This window comes from Centropristis striata, chromosome 7, assembly GCF_030273125.1.
Source record: "Centropristis striata isolate RG_2023a ecotype Rhode Island chromosome 7, C.striata_1.0, whole genome shotgun sequence".
Taxonomy (NCBI): domain Eukaryota; kingdom Metazoa; phylum Chordata; class Actinopteri; order Perciformes; family Serranidae; genus Centropristis; species Centropristis striata.
Genome location: NC_081523.1, coordinates 20,966,549 through 20,989,153, shown reverse-complemented (window position 1 = coordinate 20,989,153; position 22,605 = coordinate 20,966,549). Strand labels below are relative to the sequence as shown.

Below are 22,605 nucleotides of genomic sequence, written 5' to 3'. Positions count from 1 at the left end.
ACTTGAACAGCCAATCATATCATTCGTCATAGAAAGGACGTTACGTTTCAATATGGCGGTTCATTGTTTTGAGCTGCTGCGAAGCTAGTTGAAATCAATGTAAAATAGGCAATAAATGATCTAAACATAATACCCTAATACGATTTACACCGCGTATTGAGCTAAAACGGATGTTTGTATTTAATACAATGCCTTGCTGGGCGCGCAAACGTTCTGTTTGGAGAAAAAAACTACTTCACTTTAGTTAGCATGCTAGCCTTTTAGCTAGGTTAGCCAACGCTAGCAAAGATTGAATACCAGTGCTGCTCGGCTTCTCTTCAAATTAAAGAAATGTTGGGGTTTCTGGCAGCAAGACAGGCTGGCCTGGACGACCCTCTGCGACTGAGACGTGCAGAGTCAACGAGAAGGTGAGAGAGAATAAAGTAATTCAACAAGGAAGGAAAATAGGCTAAACACTGTCATCTAGGGAGCATAAATATACTCATAGGTATCTACTCAGAGAGCTTTTAAACCCTGAAGTCTCAATATATAAACTCTTATTTAAGCACATACTTAGTTGTTCTATTGGAGGTTTTGTTAAAATATGAAAAGAGAACGGTTGGCATGTGTTAAGATTTGGAAAGCGTTTGCTATCTTATGTTTGTAAACACTAACTTGCGATAATCCAAATGTCAGTTTGTCAACAGTAAATTTTCAATGGATTGGCCCAGTGATAAGTCTAATAATGGTTTCATCAGTGCCATTTTTTGTCAATTTGCAGCACATCTGTTTGTTGTTTATTTCCCTTGATGTATCTTTTCCACTTTTAATTTTATTTAATGATCTGTTTGTTCAGGTCTCACTGGTAATTAATGGTGTGTAAAAGCTTCTGCTTTCTATATGTCCAAAGGGTCCTGAGTCTGACGTTGAATCCTGACAGAGACGTGGATAGAATCCACGGAAATGGCATCAATGCGATTGACATTGATGCAGTAGAGGGCAGATAGTAAGTCCACTTATTCTTACATTATTTTTACAGATGTTTTTAATTACTGCATTACAATTATCTGATCTGATCTGAAACTGTTATACGTTTAACAGCAAAATTTGTGTAATGGCAGCCATAGGTTTATCCTATAAAACATTTTGTAAAAAGAGCCTACTGTAATAGTGCTGAATTCGTTTTAGCTACACCAAGCATGGGGAAATAACATTTGAAAAACTCAAGACCTTTCACAGACCTTTCTGTGATACATTTCCATTAAGAACTACTTTCAGAGGAATTATCTTTAAAGTCAACCCTCTTTGTTGTTCAGCATGTTGTCTGGCGGAGCAGATGGAGTGATTGTTATCTATGACTTGGAAAACTTCACTGGGAAACTTCAGTACACCTGCAAGGCTGTATGCACAGTAGGCAGGTGAGTGTGACACCATTTACTCATTCCATCCACTAGAGGGTAGCACAGCATTAGCTTAATTGTTCCCTCCCTTATTTGTTGCATGTGTTTGTTTTTAATGGTAATGTGAACAGAAAAGTGTCACTAAATCTTATTTTGTACACTTCAACACTTGGCTCTAATTCCAATGCATATCTTTTTTTGTTGTAGTAATGACAGCCTGCACCTACATGACTGAACAAGGCTACAGGAGAATGTAGCATAATGTGTACAATGTGCGTGTAGCTTTATTGGCTGCACAGGACTGATTAATTTACACTACTGTATGTGCTGGTATACAATGTATTTTTGTGTTTAGAACACAAGTGGTACAAAACACCAGAGTATTAATCGGGTCACATTTTATGTTTTTTTTTTGTTTGTTTGTTTTTTAGGTCCAGTCGATATGTCCACAAATTCAGTGTAGAGACAGTCCAGTGGTATCCTTATGACACGGGCATGTTTGTCTCCAGTTCCTTTGATAAGACTATGAAAGTCTGGGACACTGAGACACTGAAGGTAAGAAATATCACCCACAGTCTAGGCTACTCCATGTTAAATGTGATGCACATCGAGTTAACAGTTTATTAGGTACACCTGAAAAGTAAGATTCCCCTTGTGCCATGTATAAATTGGGATAGAAAAAACAATAAACTTTCAATATAGCTGAATTAACAAACAAACTTACATGGATGTCCACATTGAACAGCAAGGTAAATTATGTAACATTTCCCCATTAAAATGCTTATGATAATTAGACTTATGTTCTATATATTTTGTTGAGTTGTGTACTTGCATCATCCTATATGTTTCCAACAGTGTTCAAACTTTTTTAATTTAATCAGCTGTCAATGGTGTTACATAACCTTTGCTTTCTCTGTGTTCTGTAACTTTTGGGGAAGCACCAGATGAAATGTCGGATTAATCATAAATCATACTATGTAGATTTACAGAATTACACTCAGTAACAGCAATACAGATTTTTTTCAGCCACACAGTGTCATTTTTTGATCTAGCTTTGATCTAGGGTGCTGCTATGACAAGTAGTTTATGTTAGCCACCTGCTCATAAAGCTATTTTAAGTACGATTGTTTTGACACTGTTAACACTATATGTGCTGAGTCACATCAAATAGATTTTTTTATTGGTAGTGGTGGTTGTTTAACAATGAAAACAACAAGATGACCATGATCATCAACCATGATCCCACGTTACTTCACAGAGTCATCAAAGTTCATCTTTTGTTTTTGTTTTTCCATTGTGAGATCTCTAACAGCAGAACTACTTACACACTGCACTTAGGTCTCGAGCTGGCATTTGTTTTCTTACAGCTCAAGCACCCTGTCTCTCTTTTTGCTCTTTTCACTATCCCATCTCCTCTCTTTCTTATTTTCTGCTTCATGCTTGCTACCTTTCCATGGTCCCATATGGCAGGCCCTGAGCTGTGCTAGAGTTACACTGGCACCACGGTTACCTCAAAAGGTCAGGGAGGGGACAGAAAAGAACCACCGACCTTTCATTTGCGTTTCTCTGTGTTTTTGTCTCTGTGTACCTCACAAACACACATGCCTATTAAATTATTTATTGTGCTTGTGTACACACATTAATGTGTGCTTTGCATTGTTGTGCACATAGTCCATGTGTATGTGTGGTATTTTTATGCAAACAGAGACTCCTCTGTGTGTGTGTGTGTGTGTGTGTGTGTGTGTGTGTGTGTGTGTGTGTCCATTGGCCGGTGCTGGTACACACTGACAGATGGGGCACAGAGAGGCTTTATATATTTGCTGCAGAATTTGCATTGTAACCTCCACTGCTGCTATGTGAGCTGCCTGCTGAGCTCTGAGCTGTGGTGTCCTCTCTCTTTAGTCTTTCATTTTTACCTAATTCATTCTCTGAACTTCACTGCACTGAAGTGAACTTATTCTACAGTGAAATTTTAAGGAAATGGCTTTATTTCAAGTCTTGTATGTATTTTTTATTTTTATTTTATTTTAATAAAGGCAATATAGTACATTATAACTTTACAACAGGGATGAAAAACAGACAATTTGGTAGATACTGCTTTTAGGTTGCTTTTGATATCTGTCCAGAGATTACGGATGAAAATAAGCCTATTGCTAATTCTGATGCATTTACAGTAATGTTTATCAATGTACATTGTCACTGATAAAAATAAATACAATTTAAAAAAAAAAGAAAAAAAAGGAGGAATAGATAAATAAAATAACGAGACAAATTAAAATAATTATTTTAAAATAGGCATAACAATTTAGATACATGTTGAATCTGAACTATATTTATGACAGATAGGCTGTGTGTAGCCAGTTTTTTCCCCATTTCATGTTGTGTTGAGCTAATTTTTGATGGTTGTATATTTTTTTATCATTAATATAAGACTTTTATTTACCGTACATAGCACTAATTGCTAAACCAGAGCTTACTGACCTTCTCCGTCTGTCTGACTCTTTCTCTCTTTCTTATTCTTCAGCCTGCAGAAGTCTTTGAGTTTGAGGGCAATGTCTACAGCCACCATCTTTCCCCCATTGCCAGGAAGCACAGTCTCATCGCAGGTGTGTGTGACAATGCAGCCACAGATTTTTCTGTCCTCAGTAGCAAAGAACAAACCAGCTGAAGTATGTGTTGACATTTCTCTAGTTGCGTGCTAAAAAGCATTGACATTAAAACAACAGTCTCATTAGTTCCCAATCTGTCATCAGCTTGTTTCTTCAAGCAGTGTACTATGTGCCTCCACACAGCACACCACAGCCACTGCCCCTAACCCTAACCCCCCCCCGCCCCGTACCCCAATTTTCACCCCAGGTAACAAATTTACATGTACACGGAGGAGACAGAAGTGGGTCAGATACTGGCTACACATGGTTCCAGGTTTAGAGAGTGATTTCCGGGGGAGAAAAAATGTAAGAATTTAGGTGGCACCTCACCACATCGCCCAACAGGACCAACAGGTTTCTCCTGAGTATGTGCTCATAAATGTGCATACACGTACAGTTTCTTTGACACGCCTGTTTTTTACCCACAGACAATCACTGCCTGTTTCTTTTTTTGCTCAATGTGTCCTTTCCCTCTGTTAGAGATGCTTGTCGAACAAGTTGCAAACATCTCTGTCAAGTCTTTAAAAGAATCTGTTACTGAGAAGCAACAGGAGATGACAAGATTACGTCTCTGTTTTTAGATTGTAATGACATCCCAAACATCTTCTTTGTTCTGTTACATTTCACCAACCATCTTGCCCTCCTCCCATGTATGGATGGGTGTGTTAGCTCATGTTTATCAGGAGTGTATCAGTGAGTTTTCATATTTACCACACCTTGTCTTTTGGAATTGGGGACTTCAGCTTTCACCATTCTTAAGGATCTCTCCCTGTTACACATGTTGTAACTGATTATACTCACACATTTATCACAATCTGTAAACTGAGACAATATTGATAAGTAGGAATATAATATTAGAACCATGTGATTAAATGGGATTGTATGCTTTTAAGTTATCCCTGTTAGGGATGTCATTTTACCAGAAATGCAGTAGTTGATACCGAAACCAGTGAAACAAAAGCAAAACGATAAATCAATAAATAAAAACAATGCAAAAAAAATCTGTATATTTACCCAAACAAACATCAGTTTGAACATAAAATATACTGTCTTTATACAGTTTTTTATTAAATATATACAGTACGAGTCAGGAGTTTGGACACACATTCTCGGTCAGTTGTTTTTTTTATTTTTAATGTTTTCAACATGGCTACTTTGAAGAATCTGAAATATAAAACATATTCTGGTGGTTTGTTTAACACTTTTTTGTTTACTACATAATTCCTTATGTGTTCCATCATAATTTAGATGTCTTTAATATGAATCTACTATGTAGAAGATTTAATTAAAAATTTAAAAAATGATTGGTACTGTATGTCACAATCGATTAGAAAATTATTGCATTCTGTTTTATTTACGTTTGAGGAAACATCCCAACTTTTTTCTGATTCTAATCTCCAACACCTCAAACAGTTTATTATTATTGTATATTAATTAGTTACAACTGTAACTTTTGTTCATTTTTTTTCGATTCATAGAACCTTTTTAGAATTTAAGCTAAAGTATCAGATGTCATGACATCCCTCATCTTTGTAAGAACCTTTTTTTTATTCAAACAAGAAAGAAATGATGGCAATCTTTGAGTCCTCTTCTTCAACTGTCTTTTTGTCTCTCTGTGTTTTCAGTTGGCACCAAAAATCCTAAAATCCAACTGTGTGACCTGAAGTCTGGCTCACACATTCATGTTCTTCAGGGTTAGTAAACTAGACTGCAAGTACACACACATATACACACGTTCCTGCTGTATTTCCTCACACACATAAACAATAACTTTCCCCCTCCAGGTCACAGAGCAGAGGTCCTGTCTGTGCGCTGGTCCCCCAGATATGAGCACATCTTAGCCACTGCCAGGTAGGCACTGTTAGCTGCCAGTGTTTCTGTGGACATCCAGCCTCTGAAACCATTACCTGCTTTACCCTCAGAGACACATCAAAGAACAATGTCAGGTCCAGGACAATCCCCACCATGCTGCTTCCCAGCAGTTCTTGTCATCTCAGCTTCCTGCCCATCTGGCCTCATTGCAGCCCCGAGTCAAGTATAATGCCACCATACCGGCAGCAGATAGGCACTGTGGAACTCTAGTAGCCGAGCCTGTCAGTATAGCATATGGTAGATACGGTCCCCACCTGTTTATGCTACATTAGACCTTATAATTAACCTAGGGGGATCCAAGTGCTGCTTGTCCCTGTGGACTGCAAGTGATTTTGAAAACAACTGGCACAGACAAGTGTGTGATATTCTGTTATTGAGCAGCATGTTAATTCCCAACAGAAAACTCACTTAAGGAAAAAAAACTCTTATATATGAAGCTTTCGCATTTATTGTACATAGAATCACTGTATTGGACCTAGTGGGCTGAGGCTGAGGAGAAATTCTTGAAAAACTGAGTGAGATGAGAAAAAAGAGATTCAGGGGACTTTATGTCTTAGCCGAAGTATTGAATGAAGCTCAATTGAGGAGAATTGAGATAATACAGTGATGTACAAGTCAGTACATGTCACTGTGTAATGCCACCCAAATATGGAGATTCTGTTTTCTGGGGAAAACATATTATATTTAAATATACAGCACTGTGCAAAAGTCTTAGGCCGGTGTGGAAGAAGTAATGCTGGTTTGAACACCAAATATTGATTTGATTTAGATGTTTCTTCTTGTTGTTAATTGATCAACATAAACTATTAATATTTCAATTTTTGAAAGCATTCTTATTTTACAGCATTTTTTCACACTTGCCTAAAACTTTTGCACTGTACTGTAGCTGGCTGTTTATGATTAAAAATAACCATGTATGGGCATTCTTTATCTTGTTAAGTGTTTGTAAGAATACTATTGGAAATGACCAGAACCTCAGGCTTACCTAAATCACATTGTAGGGGTCTCAGGTCACATGCTAGTAAATTTTTGCTCCTCTCTGTGTCAGAATGCATTCTTAGATGATCTCATCTTCAGTGAGTGTGTCTCTCTATCAGTGTGTAATATATGGAACATCCGTCTGCTCCGTCAGTGGAGATGAGAAAGAGTTTGTTATCTGGAGTTAGAGAGCTAAACCTCGCCCTTGGTGGCCAACCTGGGTTTGACCTTCGGTAGGCAAATTAACTAAATGTGACTCCAGGAACCCACTGTGTCCAATTACGCAGTATAGGAAAAAAAGTTCAAAGGGCTATGTTTTTATGAATTAAGCAGGAAAATATAAAACAAAAATAATTCTTTCATTTTCCTTCTAAGTGCAGACAGCAAAGTGAAAGTATGGGATGTGCGCCGGGCTTCTTCTAGTCTCTTCACTTTGGATCAGCACAATGGAGACAAATCAAAAGCCGCCTCTGAGGCAGGTACTGTTAACTCTACTTTTTTTTTTCTTTTCCAATGTGTTTTTCTTCATTTATCGAGTGGGCATGGCAAATGTTTCAGCCTTATTTTCAGAAGGAAAATAACAGGCATTGAAGGACACAACAGAAATTACTGTCAAACGGCCTCCTGGGGTGTCATGTTTGGTGCAAACATTTTGGGTTTTGCTTGTATGCTGATGCAGTGCATCATCCTGTCATACATTTCCTCTCCCTCAACCATATCATTCTGCCAGTCACTGTCCAATGTGCCCTTTAAGCAGCCCCATGATAAGGCATATATATATATTATAGTGGTGTTGTTGCACAAATTTACTAGATTTATACATCAGGAGCTGAAGTGCATATAACCCCAGAAAAGTGTGTTGGAGTAAAAACCGTGGGGACACACATTCATCAAGAGCCACAGAATACACCTTCCTGAAAACTAATGCTGACATTTAAAAGCTGGAATTAGAAAATTAGGGCAGTTTAACAGCAACGTTTTCCGCTTAGCTGTGATGGCTTCTGACTTTCAGATTCTTCAGATTAACACAACTGACTGTGTCTCCCTGACAAACAGTCGTTCTTACACAAGCCGTTTTTCCTGCCTGAGGCCCTGTTTGTGTTGGCATCAAAGAGATCGATGTCTCGAGAAAAACAGTCTGTGATTTAATCAGTTTCTCTATGCTATTCTGTGTAATTATAGACAAGAGATTCATACAACAATTATACTGAAAGTGTAGCATTAGTTGATGAGTAAACATTGAGAATAAATATGCACAGTTTGTTCTTGATAAAGAAGGTGACAAATGCATGTTACCGTGTTTCACCTGTGTTCACAGTGAACACAGCTCATAATGGCAGAGTAAATGGCCTGTGCTTTACTGGCGATGGCCTCTACCTCCTCACCACTGGAACTGATGATCGTATGCGACTATGGAATAGTGCCACTGGGGAAAACACACTGGTGAGTTGTGTGCGTGCGTGCGTGTGTGTGTGAGAGAAAAAATGCTACCTGTGTTAACACTTTAGATTATGAAGATGCAGACCCATTTGATTTTCTTTGCCAAACTACAAATTATTGAAAGTGTTAATAAATCCTCCAAATGTCCTGCTTGATCCCTCCAGTCTGGTTTTAGAAGCTGCAGAAACTCTTCTCAATGTTATCATCTGCAGTTTCTGACATACAGGTTCAGTCCAGGTATCTACCCTGTCACTCAGTACTTCCTTTCACACCTGTTTTTAAGTTGATAGCGCTACTTATCACTGGTTCAGGGTGTGTCTGCATATCAGTCTTGTCTCAGTTTAAAACTTTTTTCCTGACAAAGACAGTATTATATTTGTAGTTTCAGAAGGCACAATGTTTGGTCCTGTTTTGCTGAAGTGTATACATGTTTTCACTTGGTTGATGTTCTGTAGACACACAAGATAAATTACAATAATAAAGCAGAGGGCATGTCACTCCATATGTCTGTGTCTTGTGATGACATGGATTCTGGAGAATTTTTACCTCCAGGTAGAAGGCAAATGTCACAGAGCTATCTCCATATCAATGGTTTAAAGCTGATATGTGGGCCATGATGTACAGATAGTAAGTTGAGAATAGTTTGTTTAGTTTAGATCTAACCTTACCGTCATCCTGTGGGGCAAAAAAAAACCGGAACAATGAGCAATATGAGGCACAGAGCTCCATATGAGGGAAGCCAAACAAGCAAGTTTAGCAACACAAGACATCACAAGCTAGCTATTATTAATTACTAGTTCAAAAGTCATAAGGGCAGCTCCATGTCTCTCTTGCAGCCTTTTATTTTGGGAAACCTTTGCCTGACGTGCTCATGTTCAGTCTCTCCTTTTTCTCTTCTTTATTTCTTGCTCAATTCCAATACAGGCACGACACAACCCCCACCCCTACCCAAAATTTAACAACAAGTTGCTTCAAATTACCTACTGAGGCTACCCAGAGAATGAAGTTTCTGCAGCTAATACAGATTGCTGCTGCAACTAGGACAGGAAAACACAAAACACATGTACTTGAATATTTGACACAGCCCTTCAGGGACTTTTGGACATGATTTATACTGTTTCTTGTCGTCCATAACTCTTGAAAAGTCATTTTAATGCAGTGGTGAACATGAAAGCCAGATTGAAAGTTCTGTCGATTACTGTCAAAATTTGCTGCAAACTGGGGTGTTTTTAATTATTTGACAAAAACAATGGCAAACTTTAAATTGTTAAGTTCCGAGAGAGCATGGTCACTTGGTGTTAACATATAAACAGGAATGAATGTTCGGTTAGCAATCGTCAACCGCTAAGCAACAATCTGCCACTTAATTGGACGGTATTGTTTACATCACAGCTCTCTAATTGTATTTTAGTTTTGGCCATGATAATAGAGAAGAGGTGACAGGAAACTAAAGCATAGAAAGGTTGACACATAGCATGACACAATGCCAGTCCTCAAGAAACTTCGCTTTAGAGCCTTGAGTCTACATAAAATAATGGAAAATTGTTATATCCAGCCCCACCCCACGGAGACGTAACCATAACCTAAAGCTAAGAGAAGCTGTGCTATTTGCCCTGGGCTCTCACACAGTCTCCTGTTCCAATTTTCTGCTCTGCTGCTTCATGCTGCAGTTGCCATGGTGGGCATTTTTCCGTCTTCAGGCAGCACTAGACACCTAGTAACTCAGAGGGTAGATGACCTCTCCCAGGCTAAGATCAGAGTTGGATTATAGATGAGGCAAGGGGAATGTCTGGTGCACTTCAGGGGGTGTAAAAGGAATGCATTACACAATTCAAACCTGTTTCACAGGCATGAATGAAGCCTAGTAATTCTACACCATCAAGGTGAAGTACTTTGCTTGGTTGTTCCTGTTGGTCTTGTTTTCAGGGTCTTTGCAAGTCCTGGAAGTAGGAAAAGTTCTGAAATTATGTTATCCTAGTTGACAGTTTTGGATTGTGATTTTTGAATACCATGAAATGTTTTAATTTCAGAAGCTTTCAAATGTTTGTCTCTTGCTGTACTTCTGATTTTAAAAAAATAAAGGTGTCCTGTATAGTTTCTTAGTAGTGCCATGGAGTGTGTCACCGTTTTGTTTATCTCACCTGAGGACGCACATGCCGTGATACACAGTATTCCTCTGATCTACAGATGACAGTGACAAGCTGATAAATGCAGCAGTGTGCCAGAATGGCAGTGTAGATGATTGTCTTTGCAAATGGTTTATGAGAAAATAATTGAATTCAACATATATGTTAGACCTCAAGGATGCATATGAGTTTTGGTGGATGACACTGAATGTAAACATAACTTTTGTTTGCAAACCTGTAACCTCCAAAAGGCACATTTAAACCTTTATTAAAAATGTAATTGTTGTTCTACAGGTTATTTTATTATGTTTTTCCTACATTTGAAATATGTCTTATTTTCAGTTATAAGAAGCATTGAAAGATGTTTTTTGGTGTTGTGTATCAAATAACTCAACATATTGTCATAACAAAAAGACTCACTATATTGTTTGTTTCAAAAAGAAAAAAAACTTCATATTCATCCAGGAAACCCTCTGACATTGTTTATTGTTCAAAGTAGTTTATATTTCAGCATGCACACACACACATGACCTGAACCTTGTGTGCCTTCACTGTTTGTCCCTCAGGTAAATTACGGGAAGGTCTGCAACGAGAGTCGTAAAAGGCTACAGTTCACAGTGTCACGCGGCTGCAGCCCAGAGTTTGTGTTTGTGCCATGCGGCAGCTCCGTAGCTGTGTATGCCCTCCACACAGGAGAGCTGGTCACTATGCTCAGGGGTCACTACAACAACGTTGACTGCGTCGAGTTCCACCCAGACTACCAGGTGAGACAGAGTCCCAGGTGGTGAATATTCCCTGCATCTGGCCATTATAGTCTTTTATCTGTAGTGGTGCATATATTTGTATTTCCATCTATCTATTTCTGTTTGTTCTGCCAGTCATGTCTAGCTGGTATCTTGTGCATTTAGAGAATTCAGGTCACTTTCTCTGTCCGTTTTATTTTATCTCTTGAACTGCTGTGGTGTTGTCACTGCAGTAAGAGCTATTATAAATTTTCAATCACCATGGCAGCCTCAAAGGAGCCACTTCCACTTGCACAGATAACATGGTTAGGTCAACATTTCCTGAGCTATACTAAGCTGCTATAAATGCAAATACTGCATGTTACCCACGTTCGTGCTCTCAGCCTAAATGTTGCTGTGACTGCACTCTGCTTGTGCTTACTGCCATTTAAGGAATGAAGGTGGAGATATTAAGTGGCAGTGTTACAACTATTTAATCAATGTGTGTTCTATGAATAGACTTTTTAGTCTTTTTCAGTCTTTCAAACTCTTCAATAGTCTTTTTCTTGCTACACAACAGATTTAAGGTTGTTATTATTAAGGATCTGATGTCCCATAAATGAATTAGTCTCATGTTCCAAAACAAGTCCAAATGCAGACTGTTTTTTATTAGGTTGTGGTTGTGACAGTATTTGCCTCCCTAATATTATCTTTGCATTAAGACAATGGAGCCATCAACAGCTAACCTTTAGTAAATTATACAGGTGGAATTTGGAATAACAACTATGCTAGCTAATGTAAGACTCCATTTAAATAATGTTAACACCCAATACTCCCCCCATTAACACACCCAAATTTAAAAAACACGTATCCACACAAATAATCTATTTCACGTTTAAAGAGATGATTTTCACAAAACGATGACACATTTGCATCCCTATATAAACCCTTCTTTTTAGGCTTAATTGATAATATTTAAAGATTCCAATATCAATACACAGACTTTCATCAGATAATAACTAAACAGTGGAAAAACCAACTTTTTATTTAAAAAAACATGTTAGTGTATGCTGATTTTTACAATGGACACAAAAATATGCTAATTCCACAAATGCCCACATATTGATATAACAGTAATATCTGACTAAAACCAATATTTGCTTTCATTCATGAGTCTCCAAACAATACTGTAAATCCCTGGTGTATGCATTTATTTATCATATCATTCTTCTTACAGTGTAAAGCAAACACTGTTTAAAATTCATCAGTATGCTTGTGCAGTTCTGTAGTCCTATTCAAGTGTCCTTTAATAAAAAACAAGGCAGTGTTTCGTGATTCAAAGGTACATTTAGTTATGTCAACTATCATCTTAAATATAGTGGGATGTCCAGCCAGCGCCCTCATTGAGCAATCTCCAGAGTAACATGCTTGTTTTGTATGTGTAACGTAGGAATGCAGCTCGGCAGCTTGTACCTCTGAGTTCCTGGAGAGGAAGTAGTCCTGAAAATGTGCTACCGCCCCTAGATGCCTCTTGTCTGATAAAATGACTTCGATCAGTCCCCTGGCACAGAGAACCAGTCCCTCGTGTTAACTTGTGTTGCGTGGACAGATTTGAGCTTATTAATTGTTTCACTCCTGGTCCCAATCCTGCTTGTTAACACTGGTGTTCCCCTGGTGCTGATGTCAATGTTTGGAGGTGTGTGAACCAGTGCGTCAGAACTGAGGTGTTCTTGTTCTTCTTTACATGTAGGAGCTGTATAGTGGAGGTAAAGACTGTAACATCCTCGCGTGGGTTCCTGTCCTTCGTACCTCTGATGTGGAAGAAGAGTCAAAAAGTGCAAATCAGGTACAAGTCCCAGTAACAGGAAACACGATATGGGAAATAAATAATATAGAACAATTTATACTCCAAAATATATTATAATTTCAAGTGTTTCATTTCATTCAATGTTGTTAATGACAACTTCTATGTAAACATGATTGCTAAACATCTTCTGATTAATGGCTTCACGGCAGAAATTAGATCACAAATAAGCTGAAAGAATTTAGGTTGTGACATCTCAGTGTTACCCTGCACATACTGAGACACATCCAAAACAAAAACACTCCGCTCTGTCGAGCCATTTCTACATTCTAGTGATGCTTCTTGAATTACAAACCAGCCTTTTTGCATTTCAACTAGTTGGCACATTTATCAGATAAACAATAGTTGTCATCAGTCATTAGTTGACAGGGATGTTGTTACCTGTTTTTTTCCACAGTGTTAAGCCATTACATAACTAAGTGTATTATGTTTTTTTTTTAATTGTGGATCTATTTAGAGACTTAATAAATATGTGATATTGAGCTTAATGTCGATTGATTCCTTGCAGGCTGCTGCTGGTCAGTCAGCAGTGAACCCTGCCTTTCAGGACGCATGGAGCAGCGACGAAGATTAATGCTGGTGTTTTGCATGTGTCGACAAAGAGGACATACACAGTGTGCCACCATGGAAATGAGCACACATTTGTCACAATTAACTTGTGAAAAACTGACAGATCCACGGGCACCTGTGGATTATGGGTTTAGGGAAATTTCTCCTGTTTCGTCATTGCAAAGATGAAGGCCTTGAAATTAAAATGAAAGCTGTAAATAATTGTATGGTTTTATGAATATGCATACTGTTATGAATAATTCTTGTTTTTTTACATTTTGTATATTTTGCTATTTTTTTTAATTATTTGAATATAAAGCCATTTTATGTTTTCAGTAATGCATTGCATTAATTGAGGATATCTTCCATTGTTTGTTGAACTTATCCATTTATTGTTTAAAGGTTTAGAAGTTTTGAAATAAGCATAATGCATATTTGCTGTTATTTGAATTATGATGCTGACACTATATGAGGTTGAGACATTTTTTATGTACCTATGTTAAGATTGTTTCAAAGTGGACATTACTCTGTGTGTGTGTGTGTGCGCGTGCGTGTGCGTGTGCGCGTGCGTGTTTGTGTGTGAGCGTGTGTGTGAGCATGAGCAGAGACTACCCATAATCCTCACATGGGAGTTACCAGAAATACAAAAACAACCTTTGTCTTATTGTCATCGGCATAAAATTTGCATTTGTTTGTAAACTCTGCTTTCAGCTCCTGCTGAAACCCACAACGAGGAGTGATAGTGAAACCTTTCTCTCTGTCCCACCCTCCTCCATTTACACATTGCTTGGTTACCATGTGGACACCTGGGAACCAAAAAAGGCCATTGCATATCAATCCAATGATTTTAAAAATGTAAACACTATTTATGCCCAGCATACTGTTTCTGTCTCTGCTATACATTGTGCTGCTCAGCTCTTTTTTTCAGAGTTACCTGAAGTGTCTTGAATTGTACAGCCTTTAACAAGTCTTTTAATAAACGCACTGAAAATGCTACTGTTTTGTTCACCTGCATCCGTCATTTTACTGTGGTTTTAGGGAGGTTATGGGGAGAAACAGCACTACCACTGGCTAAGTAGCCTACTAAGTCTTTAAAGTTTGGAAAATGCTTAATATGAACTTGTGTTTTCAAGGTTAGGAATATGCTAACATTTGAATATATACTTGAAAAGTGCTTAATTTTTTTAATATAATCTGGTGTTCATCTACACAATCACCTGTGTAAACCTATGTAAACTCATAACCTCGATGATCTCATCGTCACAGTATGAAATATACCATGGCTTTTTGGGGAGCTTATTTATCTGTGATAATAAAGACATTTTTGTTCAGGTGCCATGAAAGTGCTTGAATTCTCTTGATATTCTATCTGAAACCTACTTACTGTAAAGTAGCTAATCTTTTTTTTGTACTGAAACCAATTATTAAATACGTCAGAAGAGAAGCTGCTGTAATGGTGAAATCTTGACATAGCTTTCAGTGAGGCATCGCTCAAGAATGAACTGACAATGTTGGACCACGAATCGGCCAATCAGCGAAAGCGTAAGCGTTGCTGGAGAGCAGGCCCCGCCCCCCGGGGTCTCCCATAAGAAGGAAGAGAGCGCGCTGTGTCAGCTCGTGAGTAGAGCAGGAGGGCACACCTGGTGAGCTGTTGCAGGTGAGCGGGGAGTTTGGATACACACAATTTGGCAGACCAAACGGATTTTCACCGAGCAGGAGCGGTAGCTAAAGGTTAGTAATTTAACTTTTTCTCACCTAAGTCTGAGAAAAATTATAGAACTGAAAAATACTACTCAAGGTGAGATAAATTTAAATCTGACAACACCGGCGCGTCGACGTGAAAACGTGCCCGTGATTACTGAAACACTTCCTGTCACTGAGTTGGACGGTAGCTGTTGGACCTGTTTTTCTTCAATTGTGTCACCTGGTCCTCATCAACTCTGCTACCTGTTGAGGATTACAGCCATACTGGCGTGGAAATGGATCTAACATGGGTTAAGAATATTATACATTCTTCATTTTGATGCTTTAACTTGACTGAACTGAAATAATTGTTTCTTAACACGACCCTTAACTTGAATGTCTTTTAAACACAGAGTTAAACATTTAGTTAATATTGCTGTTTTAATGTTAAGATGTGTTTTTAACCTTTTGAAATGCATGCATGGGTCCTCAGTGGATTTCTGTAGCAACTTCAACCTTTTGGGGGTTATCTGTTCTAGCTTTTCCAGATAGATATGATAGGCTCATAGTCTAAAATGATGTCAAGATTGTCAAACAACTTTAAATGTTCTTGGGAGGACACCTAAAATCCCCACCAAATGGGTGTACTTAGTCTTGCGAAAACTTAACGACTAAGCTGTATTTATCACATCAAGAATTCTGCCTGTTATTAAATCTCTGAACGTGACCAGATAAAGATGCTGTATTTCACACAAACATGAATTGCATCTTTTATGTAAGAGGGAGTTGTCATTGCAGACATTTTAAGTACACAAAATGAGGATGTGTACAATGGGAGTAGCAGCCTTTACATCATGAACCCTGACTATAATGTAAAACTGGCATGTCATGGCTTGCCATGCCTTCATTAGTGTAGAAACTGCAGACAGCCATGCCTTTTTTCACCATTCACCTAATAACTTACTCATGCTCAGTTGACGTTCCTGTTGCAGTCAGGTAGACACACCTTGAAAACCTGTCATGTAGGGTATTGTCCTATCTATACTTTGCAGACTAGGGATATTATTCACAAATGGCACAACGATTTTTCTGGAAACAAATAATCTAACAGGTGTATATTGACCTGAAAAGTGTTTTATTCTAGTTTGTCATGAAGTGATATGAGGGGAAGTTACCCCTGTCATAGTTCCCTACTGCAGATATGTTTCATAGACCAGATGACCCTGAAACTCTGCCTGACGCCACCCCATGTCCACAAACCGTTACAGTTTTAGACAACTGTTGATTTGACTCTACTAATGTTGGGTCATGATCAGTGGCTGCAGCCATGGTCATTTGGAAAACGTCATCCAATTTACCTTCAGTTTGGAAAATTGGCCAGTTTAAGCTCTGCTTCTTTCCAACAATATTGTGTAGCTTGGAATTATGATTTTTTTTTTTTTTTTTTTTTTTTTTTTTTTTTTAATTTAACCCTGTTATTGTCACATTGTGTGTAGTTTCCTTTTTAAGATCTACCACTGACTAGAGAAATGCAACCATTTCATTATTTGTTTAATCTGCCAATTTTCTTGATTTAATCATTTGGTAAAAAATGTCAAACTGGGAAGGCCATTTTAAATGTCTTTTGTCACTCCAAAGCCAAAAGACCTTCAGTTTAATACAACCTTAAAGAAGGAAAAGCAGGGCATATCCATGTTTGAGAGGCTGAAAACTGCATGATTTTCGCATGAAATGATGCCCAACGTTGAATTGATTATCAAAATGGTTGGCAACAATTTTTCTGTAAGTTGACTAACCTTGGCAGCTCTACTTGCATTGCTCCCTGCTAACTCTTGTTAAGAGTTTCCCATTGAGAAAACCTCAAGGCCAAGTTTCACTTGTATGTCAACAAAACAATGCTGCCTTGACTCTTGCAGGGCATCTTTCATGGTGATTCCAACATACACAAGTCCTAAAACATGAACTGTATTGTAACTGGAAACATTTTTTATATTCATCAGCCATGCATTTTTTTTTTTTTTTTGGTCTTTAATCAATTCTAGTTACACTGTCGCTGACTGCCCCTCATTGTACTCCCCGTACACTGTTGGCTTTGTCCGTCTCAGAGGGGCAGCAAAGAATGGCTGAGTGGCCCTTTTTCCTGTACAGTCCAGTCTTTCAGCCATGGCAGTGTACAATTAAGAATAACTATCAATGGTTACTGCAACATATTGGATTGAACGTGGGTCATATGTAAACATTTCATCCTCCCAAATGGGGGAAAAAAGTTGCATGGGGAGGAATTGATACCGTGTTTTGGTTTCAGTGAGTCTGGCAGCAGTTTGTTGGGAGAGGCTTACTTCCTGTTAGGACCTCATAGTTTATAATGGTGGTGGAACTAGGAACCATTATTAACCTGGGTAATTCCCCGATGTCAGCCTTTATTGTGCATTGAATTGAATGCACTGTTTTCTGTGTATTTGGCTTTTGAATATATCCAAACGTTTCACTGAACAAGAATTTTTCTTTTTCCTTTCTGTTTCTGGACAAAAATATCACCGACTGATTATGTACTGGGCATTTTTATCAGTGACCTCATATCTGGACTTACTAACCTTTGCCATTGCTCTTCCAGGTGAACTGCAAGGATCTTGTCTGAAAATGGAACTGAATTATATAAAGTCCTCAGCTGCACAAATTTATGATGAGTTCCTCCAAAATGCAGGTGAGTCTCAAAGCAATCAAGATGACTGTTACATTTGATTTAAAATCTTAAATTATCACTTTTTTGTGAGTGTGCACTTACATCTGTATCTGAACCTTGTAAATAAACCTGTCAACATTTTTCTGTTACAGACAAACGGACGGGTACCTGGTTGTTTATGTCGTCCCCTTTCCCCCAGGGGCTCATCATCGTAGCCTACGTTTACTTTGTCACATCGCTGGGGCCACGGATAATGGAGAATCGCAAAGCCTTCGACCTCAAAGGAGTTCTCATAGTCTACAACTTCAGCGTGGTGGCTCTCTCGCTCTACATGTGCTATGAGGTGAGTCATGTTATTTAGTTGACCTGACTTGGTAGCCAAAAACCTTTTTAACACAGGCATGCATACTGCAGGGTCACAGTGGCGTTTGTTCTTGAATTTGACAACACAAAGTACTGAGCCATGACTCATGCCGTGTTTTTTTTTTTTTCTTTCTTTTTACTTGACTATGTGAAGTTGAACCAGATCTGCAGGTGTATTCTTTCCATGCACTGTATTCTACAAATGTTGCCTAAGATGACTTCAGCATGATTTGACTTTGTCCTGCGTCTTTCTTGAGGAAAGCTTGATTTTTATCAGTACACTGCGTATAAACCTGTACCCATTTTCAACAAACTATCTCTGGTTCTTCTGCATCTGTTCATGATTCTTGAACAAAATCCAAAATCATTGTAAACAAGGATTTTTCATCAATAGAGGGTGTTTCACAAAACTTAAGTAAAGCGTATCGGCAAGATGGTGGACACATTGATTATCTGGGAGCTTTTGTTCCCTTATTATGGATGTTTTTTGTTTTTACTTAAAAGAGAACCAAAAACATGTATGCACTATCTATTGAGACCACTACACCCCCCCCCCCCCCCCCCCCTTTTTTTTTTTTTTTTTTTTTTTTTTTTTTTTTTTAATAAAACTTCATTATGTCCTTCCCCCTCCCAACTTTTCCGTCAAGGAAAACCTGCATTAAAAAAAGTTCCAGATAGGAACCAACTTATCAGGTTCCAAACTAATTTTGGTTAATTGCTCCAAACAGTTAGAAACTAAGGTGCGCAAATCAGAACAGAACCTGTCCCATGTGGTTGGGAAAGCGGTATCTGTGTAAAGGTGTAGCACGGGCCAAGGGAGAACCAATTACAATTTTGGAGCAGATCCATATCACAGGGCGTATATGATTTTTTTTTTTTGCTTTTGTAAACATTCCATAATGGGGCATGGCGTTGGCAGAGGTCTGTACTCCTACTTATGAAAAACCATCCCGACACACTATATAAATGTAGCAGTTAATTTAACGTTGACTGCAATTCAGTAAAGCTAGACTAAAGATTGAGCATAAAATCTAAAGAGTTTCTGAGGTAGTTTTCTTTCACAGCCAGTTGCTTGTGATTAACCGCATGTTGCACTGTTCTCTTCAGTTTGTGATGTCAGGATGGGGAACCGGATACTCTTTTCGCTGCGACCTGGTCGACTACGAATCACCACAGGGCGTCCGGGTAAGCTGCTCTTTTGCTGATTGAGCATCTGATTGCATTTGGCACAGAACGTGTAGTATAACAGCTGGATTCCTAAAGACCCCAAACTGAAATATTCTTTACTGTCCTTTAGATGGCGGCAACATGCTGGCTTTACTACTTCTCAAAGTTCATTGAGATGTTGGACACGGTAAGTTACAAGATCACTGTCAGGCATTTGAGTCGCACAGTAAATTTATAATTTGTTTTTTTTGACAACTATACTTGTCTTTTTATTTTTTCAGGTCTTCTTTGTGCTGAGGAAGAAGAATAGCCAGGTGACATTTCTTCATGTCTACCATCACTCAATCATGCCCTTCACCTGGTGGTTTGGAGTCAAGTTTTCTGCAGGTAGGGTTTCTTTTCTTAAATTTTTTCATGACATTATGTTCAATTTGTTTGACATTTTGTAACATTCCTTTTTACATTCTTATTTTCAGGTGGGATGGGGACATTTCACGCCTTGCTCAACTGTATCGTCCATGTTATCATGTACTCGTACTACGGCCTGACTGCTCTGGGACCCAACTATCAGAAGTACCTGTGGTGGAAGAAATACCTCACTTCCATTCAGCTGGTAAGTAGGGCAATCTTGCACAACACTGCTTTTTTTTTTTTTTTTTTTAAAAAAAGCTCTTTTATTGTACTTTAAGCCCTATGGGGAATAGTGCCAATAGACTCGACCCTTCTTTTCTTTGTCGCTCCCCAGATCCAGTTTGTAATGGTGACAAGCCACATCTCCCAGTATTTCTTCATAAAGGACTGCCCCTACCAGTTCCCCATCTTTATCTACATCATCGGCTCGTACGGCCTGATTTTCCTGTTCCTGTTCCTCAACTTCTGGTACCACGCCTACACCAAGGGCAAGAGGCTGCCTAAAGTACTGCAGAATCAGTCGTGGGCACACCACAGCAACGGAGTTATGAACGGAAACGCCAATCATGACAAAGACGAGTGAGGCAGGACTCGGCTTGTCGGGGGGGTTTGGGGGTTGACGTCATTTATGTAAACAAACCACTGCAGTCTGAGATTCTACCCCAAATTAGTTTGGACTGCATTTTCTGATTGGTTTTCTACTTGAAACTGCAAAAGACAATCTTTAAACTTTGACCAAAGCTTTATTTAAGAAGTTTATTTACTCAAGTTGAAGGGTTTTATCTTGTTTGTTTTTTTTTGTTTACAATGAAGGTAGCGCCCAAGTTCTGCTATGGAAGTTTCCAAATACCCCTCCTTCTACTACAGTATGGTTTAAAAAAAAAGAATTTCAAGCGTCTAAAATCAACTACACTATTCACACGACTATAGGGCTTCACCTATTGTAGGACTGTGGGACCCTCTGCTATACAGTCAAACTGGGTTCCCTTAAAGAGGTTCTGATGCAGAGATTGTGTGACTTAACGTTACTTCTCTGAAGACTCTTTTTTTAGGAAATCCAGCTTTGGGTTTTTAAAGTTGTGCACTGAAAAGTTGTTTATTTCACCTGGCTGTTTCGAGGTCAATTTTTTTTATTTTTATAAATGGTGTTCAGGCTACACATGTCCTGTTCAGGTCATTGTTAAATGGTTAAATGCAACAGGGTGTTTTTAGTTTGATCACATACATGGCCACTTCTCTATGGTTTGAGTCACAACTGCTGCTGATGGTACAGATTTTCATTGAAAAGAGCTGTCTTTTATACATTAGAATCAGTTATTATCTTATGAAGCAATGGTGTGACAAAGATGCCAGGGAGACAGGCAGATGGACCTCTGTGGTTCTTGTAGGATCCAGAGCATGAGCTAGAGTTTGACTACTTCATTACTACAAAAGAACTGTATTTCAGGACTGCACAGTTACATTAATTCAGCCGACCAGTCAGAAAAACACGAGCAGTCTTGCTTGCCTGCTTTCTTTTAAGTATTTTGCTTCATGTGTTGAAGTTCTGTGACTAATGAGGTCTTCAGGTAGTGCCTTTTTAGACTGAGCTCTGGAGTAGTTTTATATCAAGTTATGATGATCTTAAAACTAAAGTGAATGTAACACTCTGCTCCTTTTGGTGACGGAGAACACAGGATCGAGCTTGACGTGGAAAGAGTTACACTGTTTTATTCAGGTGCAAGCCCATGTTAACACTACAGACATGCAGATACACATTGCATATATAAATGGGGGTTAAACTTTATTTTTCCCAGTTCCTTGTCTGATCCCTTATTATACAAATAGTTAAACCTGTAAGAAATGATGTGAAATTATGTTTATATTGTATTTTATATGTATTTATACAAAAATAAATGATCATTGTACTTTGAATATTGTCTCTGCTTTATTTCTTTATTTTAAAACATTTGTGCTTAAAGACTATCTTGTGTAAGGAAAATGCTGATTGGTCTAAACTCTTAAATTATCACGCCCATAACAGTTTAACAGTACTATAGCTTTAAAGTGTGCATTTAAACCTATGAAAATCCATCAACAAATTATTTCAGCTGTGAATTTTTTTTTTTTTTTTTTTTTTTAATAATTTGAAAGCTGATTTCACTTGGACAAATTGCAAAAAACAGCTGAGCTGGCAGATTATTGAAGAAACTAGATTTAAACTGAACCCCTATAAACAAGCTTAAGAAATGACCAGGTGGAAAGTGAAATGAGCTCATGCAGTTTCAGATGCTAAACTGGTTTTCTGAAATCCATACATCCATTGACATGATGCTTTAACTTGGCTGTAATAAGCCATTTTCAGCAGTAGGAGGTGCTGTTAAACAGACTAGTACATTTGCATTGCAGAGTTTTTAGTGCATTTTAGTAAGATGGATCACCACATGTTTTTAAAAAAAAAAAAAAAAAAAAACTTTCACATTCATGAAAAAGCATGGTGTCCGTGGTATACAAGTCATCTGGTTGAATGTGTTATTGCGCAACGCTCCATTTTTAATAAGCATTGACTGCACCTCCATGAGGTTCTGTGTATCTGCAGGATAATGAAATATCAATGGTATATTGCTGTTTAACGTCATTCTCTATTTCAGAAGACGCATGTTTTTATCCTAGTAACCATTTATCACATGAAAAGTATTTTCAGCACTACACCACAAAAGAATGTCTCTGGAACAACTCAT

The 22,605-nt window shown here is 38.3% G+C and overlaps 2 protein-coding genes across 4 annotated transcripts; both read left to right on the top strand.

Annotated features, from left to right (window-relative positions):
• Positions 1-50: 50 nt before the first annotated feature.
• On the top strand, positions 51-14,574 carry ercc8 (excision repair cross-complementation group 8). 2 transcript variants are annotated; one of them, XM_059336930.1, is made up of 12 exons: positions 57-407; positions 890-985; positions 1,296-1,397; positions 1,811-1,934; positions 3,904-3,985; positions 5,653-5,721; positions 5,812-5,878; positions 7,253-7,356; positions 8,196-8,320; positions 11,010-11,207; positions 12,916-13,011; positions 13,538-14,574. In XM_059336930.1, the coding sequence occupies exons 1-12, from the start codon at positions 331-333 to the stop codon at positions 13,601-13,603; spliced, it is 1,206 nt and encodes a 401-aa protein (XP_059192913.1). In that variant the 5' UTR covers positions 57-330; the 3' UTR covers positions 13,604-14,574. The 2 variants fall into 2 exon arrangements, with proteins under 2 accessions (XP_059192914.1, XP_059192913.1); XM_059336931.1 differs by lacking the exons at positions 11,010-11,207; positions 12,916-13,011; positions 13,538-14,574 and adding an exon at positions 8,482-8,900 and having other exon boundaries at positions 51-407.
• A 619-nt stretch (positions 14,575-15,193) lies between these two features.
• elovl7a (ELOVL fatty acid elongase 7a) lies at positions 15,194-21,799 on the top strand. Of its 2 annotated transcripts, none has more exons than XM_059337598.1 (8): positions 15,194-15,309; positions 17,876-17,965; positions 18,097-18,287; positions 19,415-19,492; positions 19,605-19,661; positions 19,756-19,861; positions 19,951-20,087; positions 20,220-21,799. In XM_059337598.1, the coding sequence occupies exons 2-8, from the start codon at positions 17,902-17,904 to the stop codon at positions 20,466-20,468; spliced, it is 882 nt and encodes a 293-aa protein (XP_059193581.1). In that variant the 5' UTR covers positions 15,194-15,309; positions 17,876-17,901; the 3' UTR covers positions 20,469-21,799. The 2 variants fall into 2 exon arrangements, with proteins under 2 accessions (XP_059193581.1, XP_059193580.1); XM_059337597.1 differs by lacking the exon at positions 15,194-15,309 and adding an exon at positions 15,386-15,572.
• Positions 21,800-22,605: the final 806 nt, after the last annotated feature.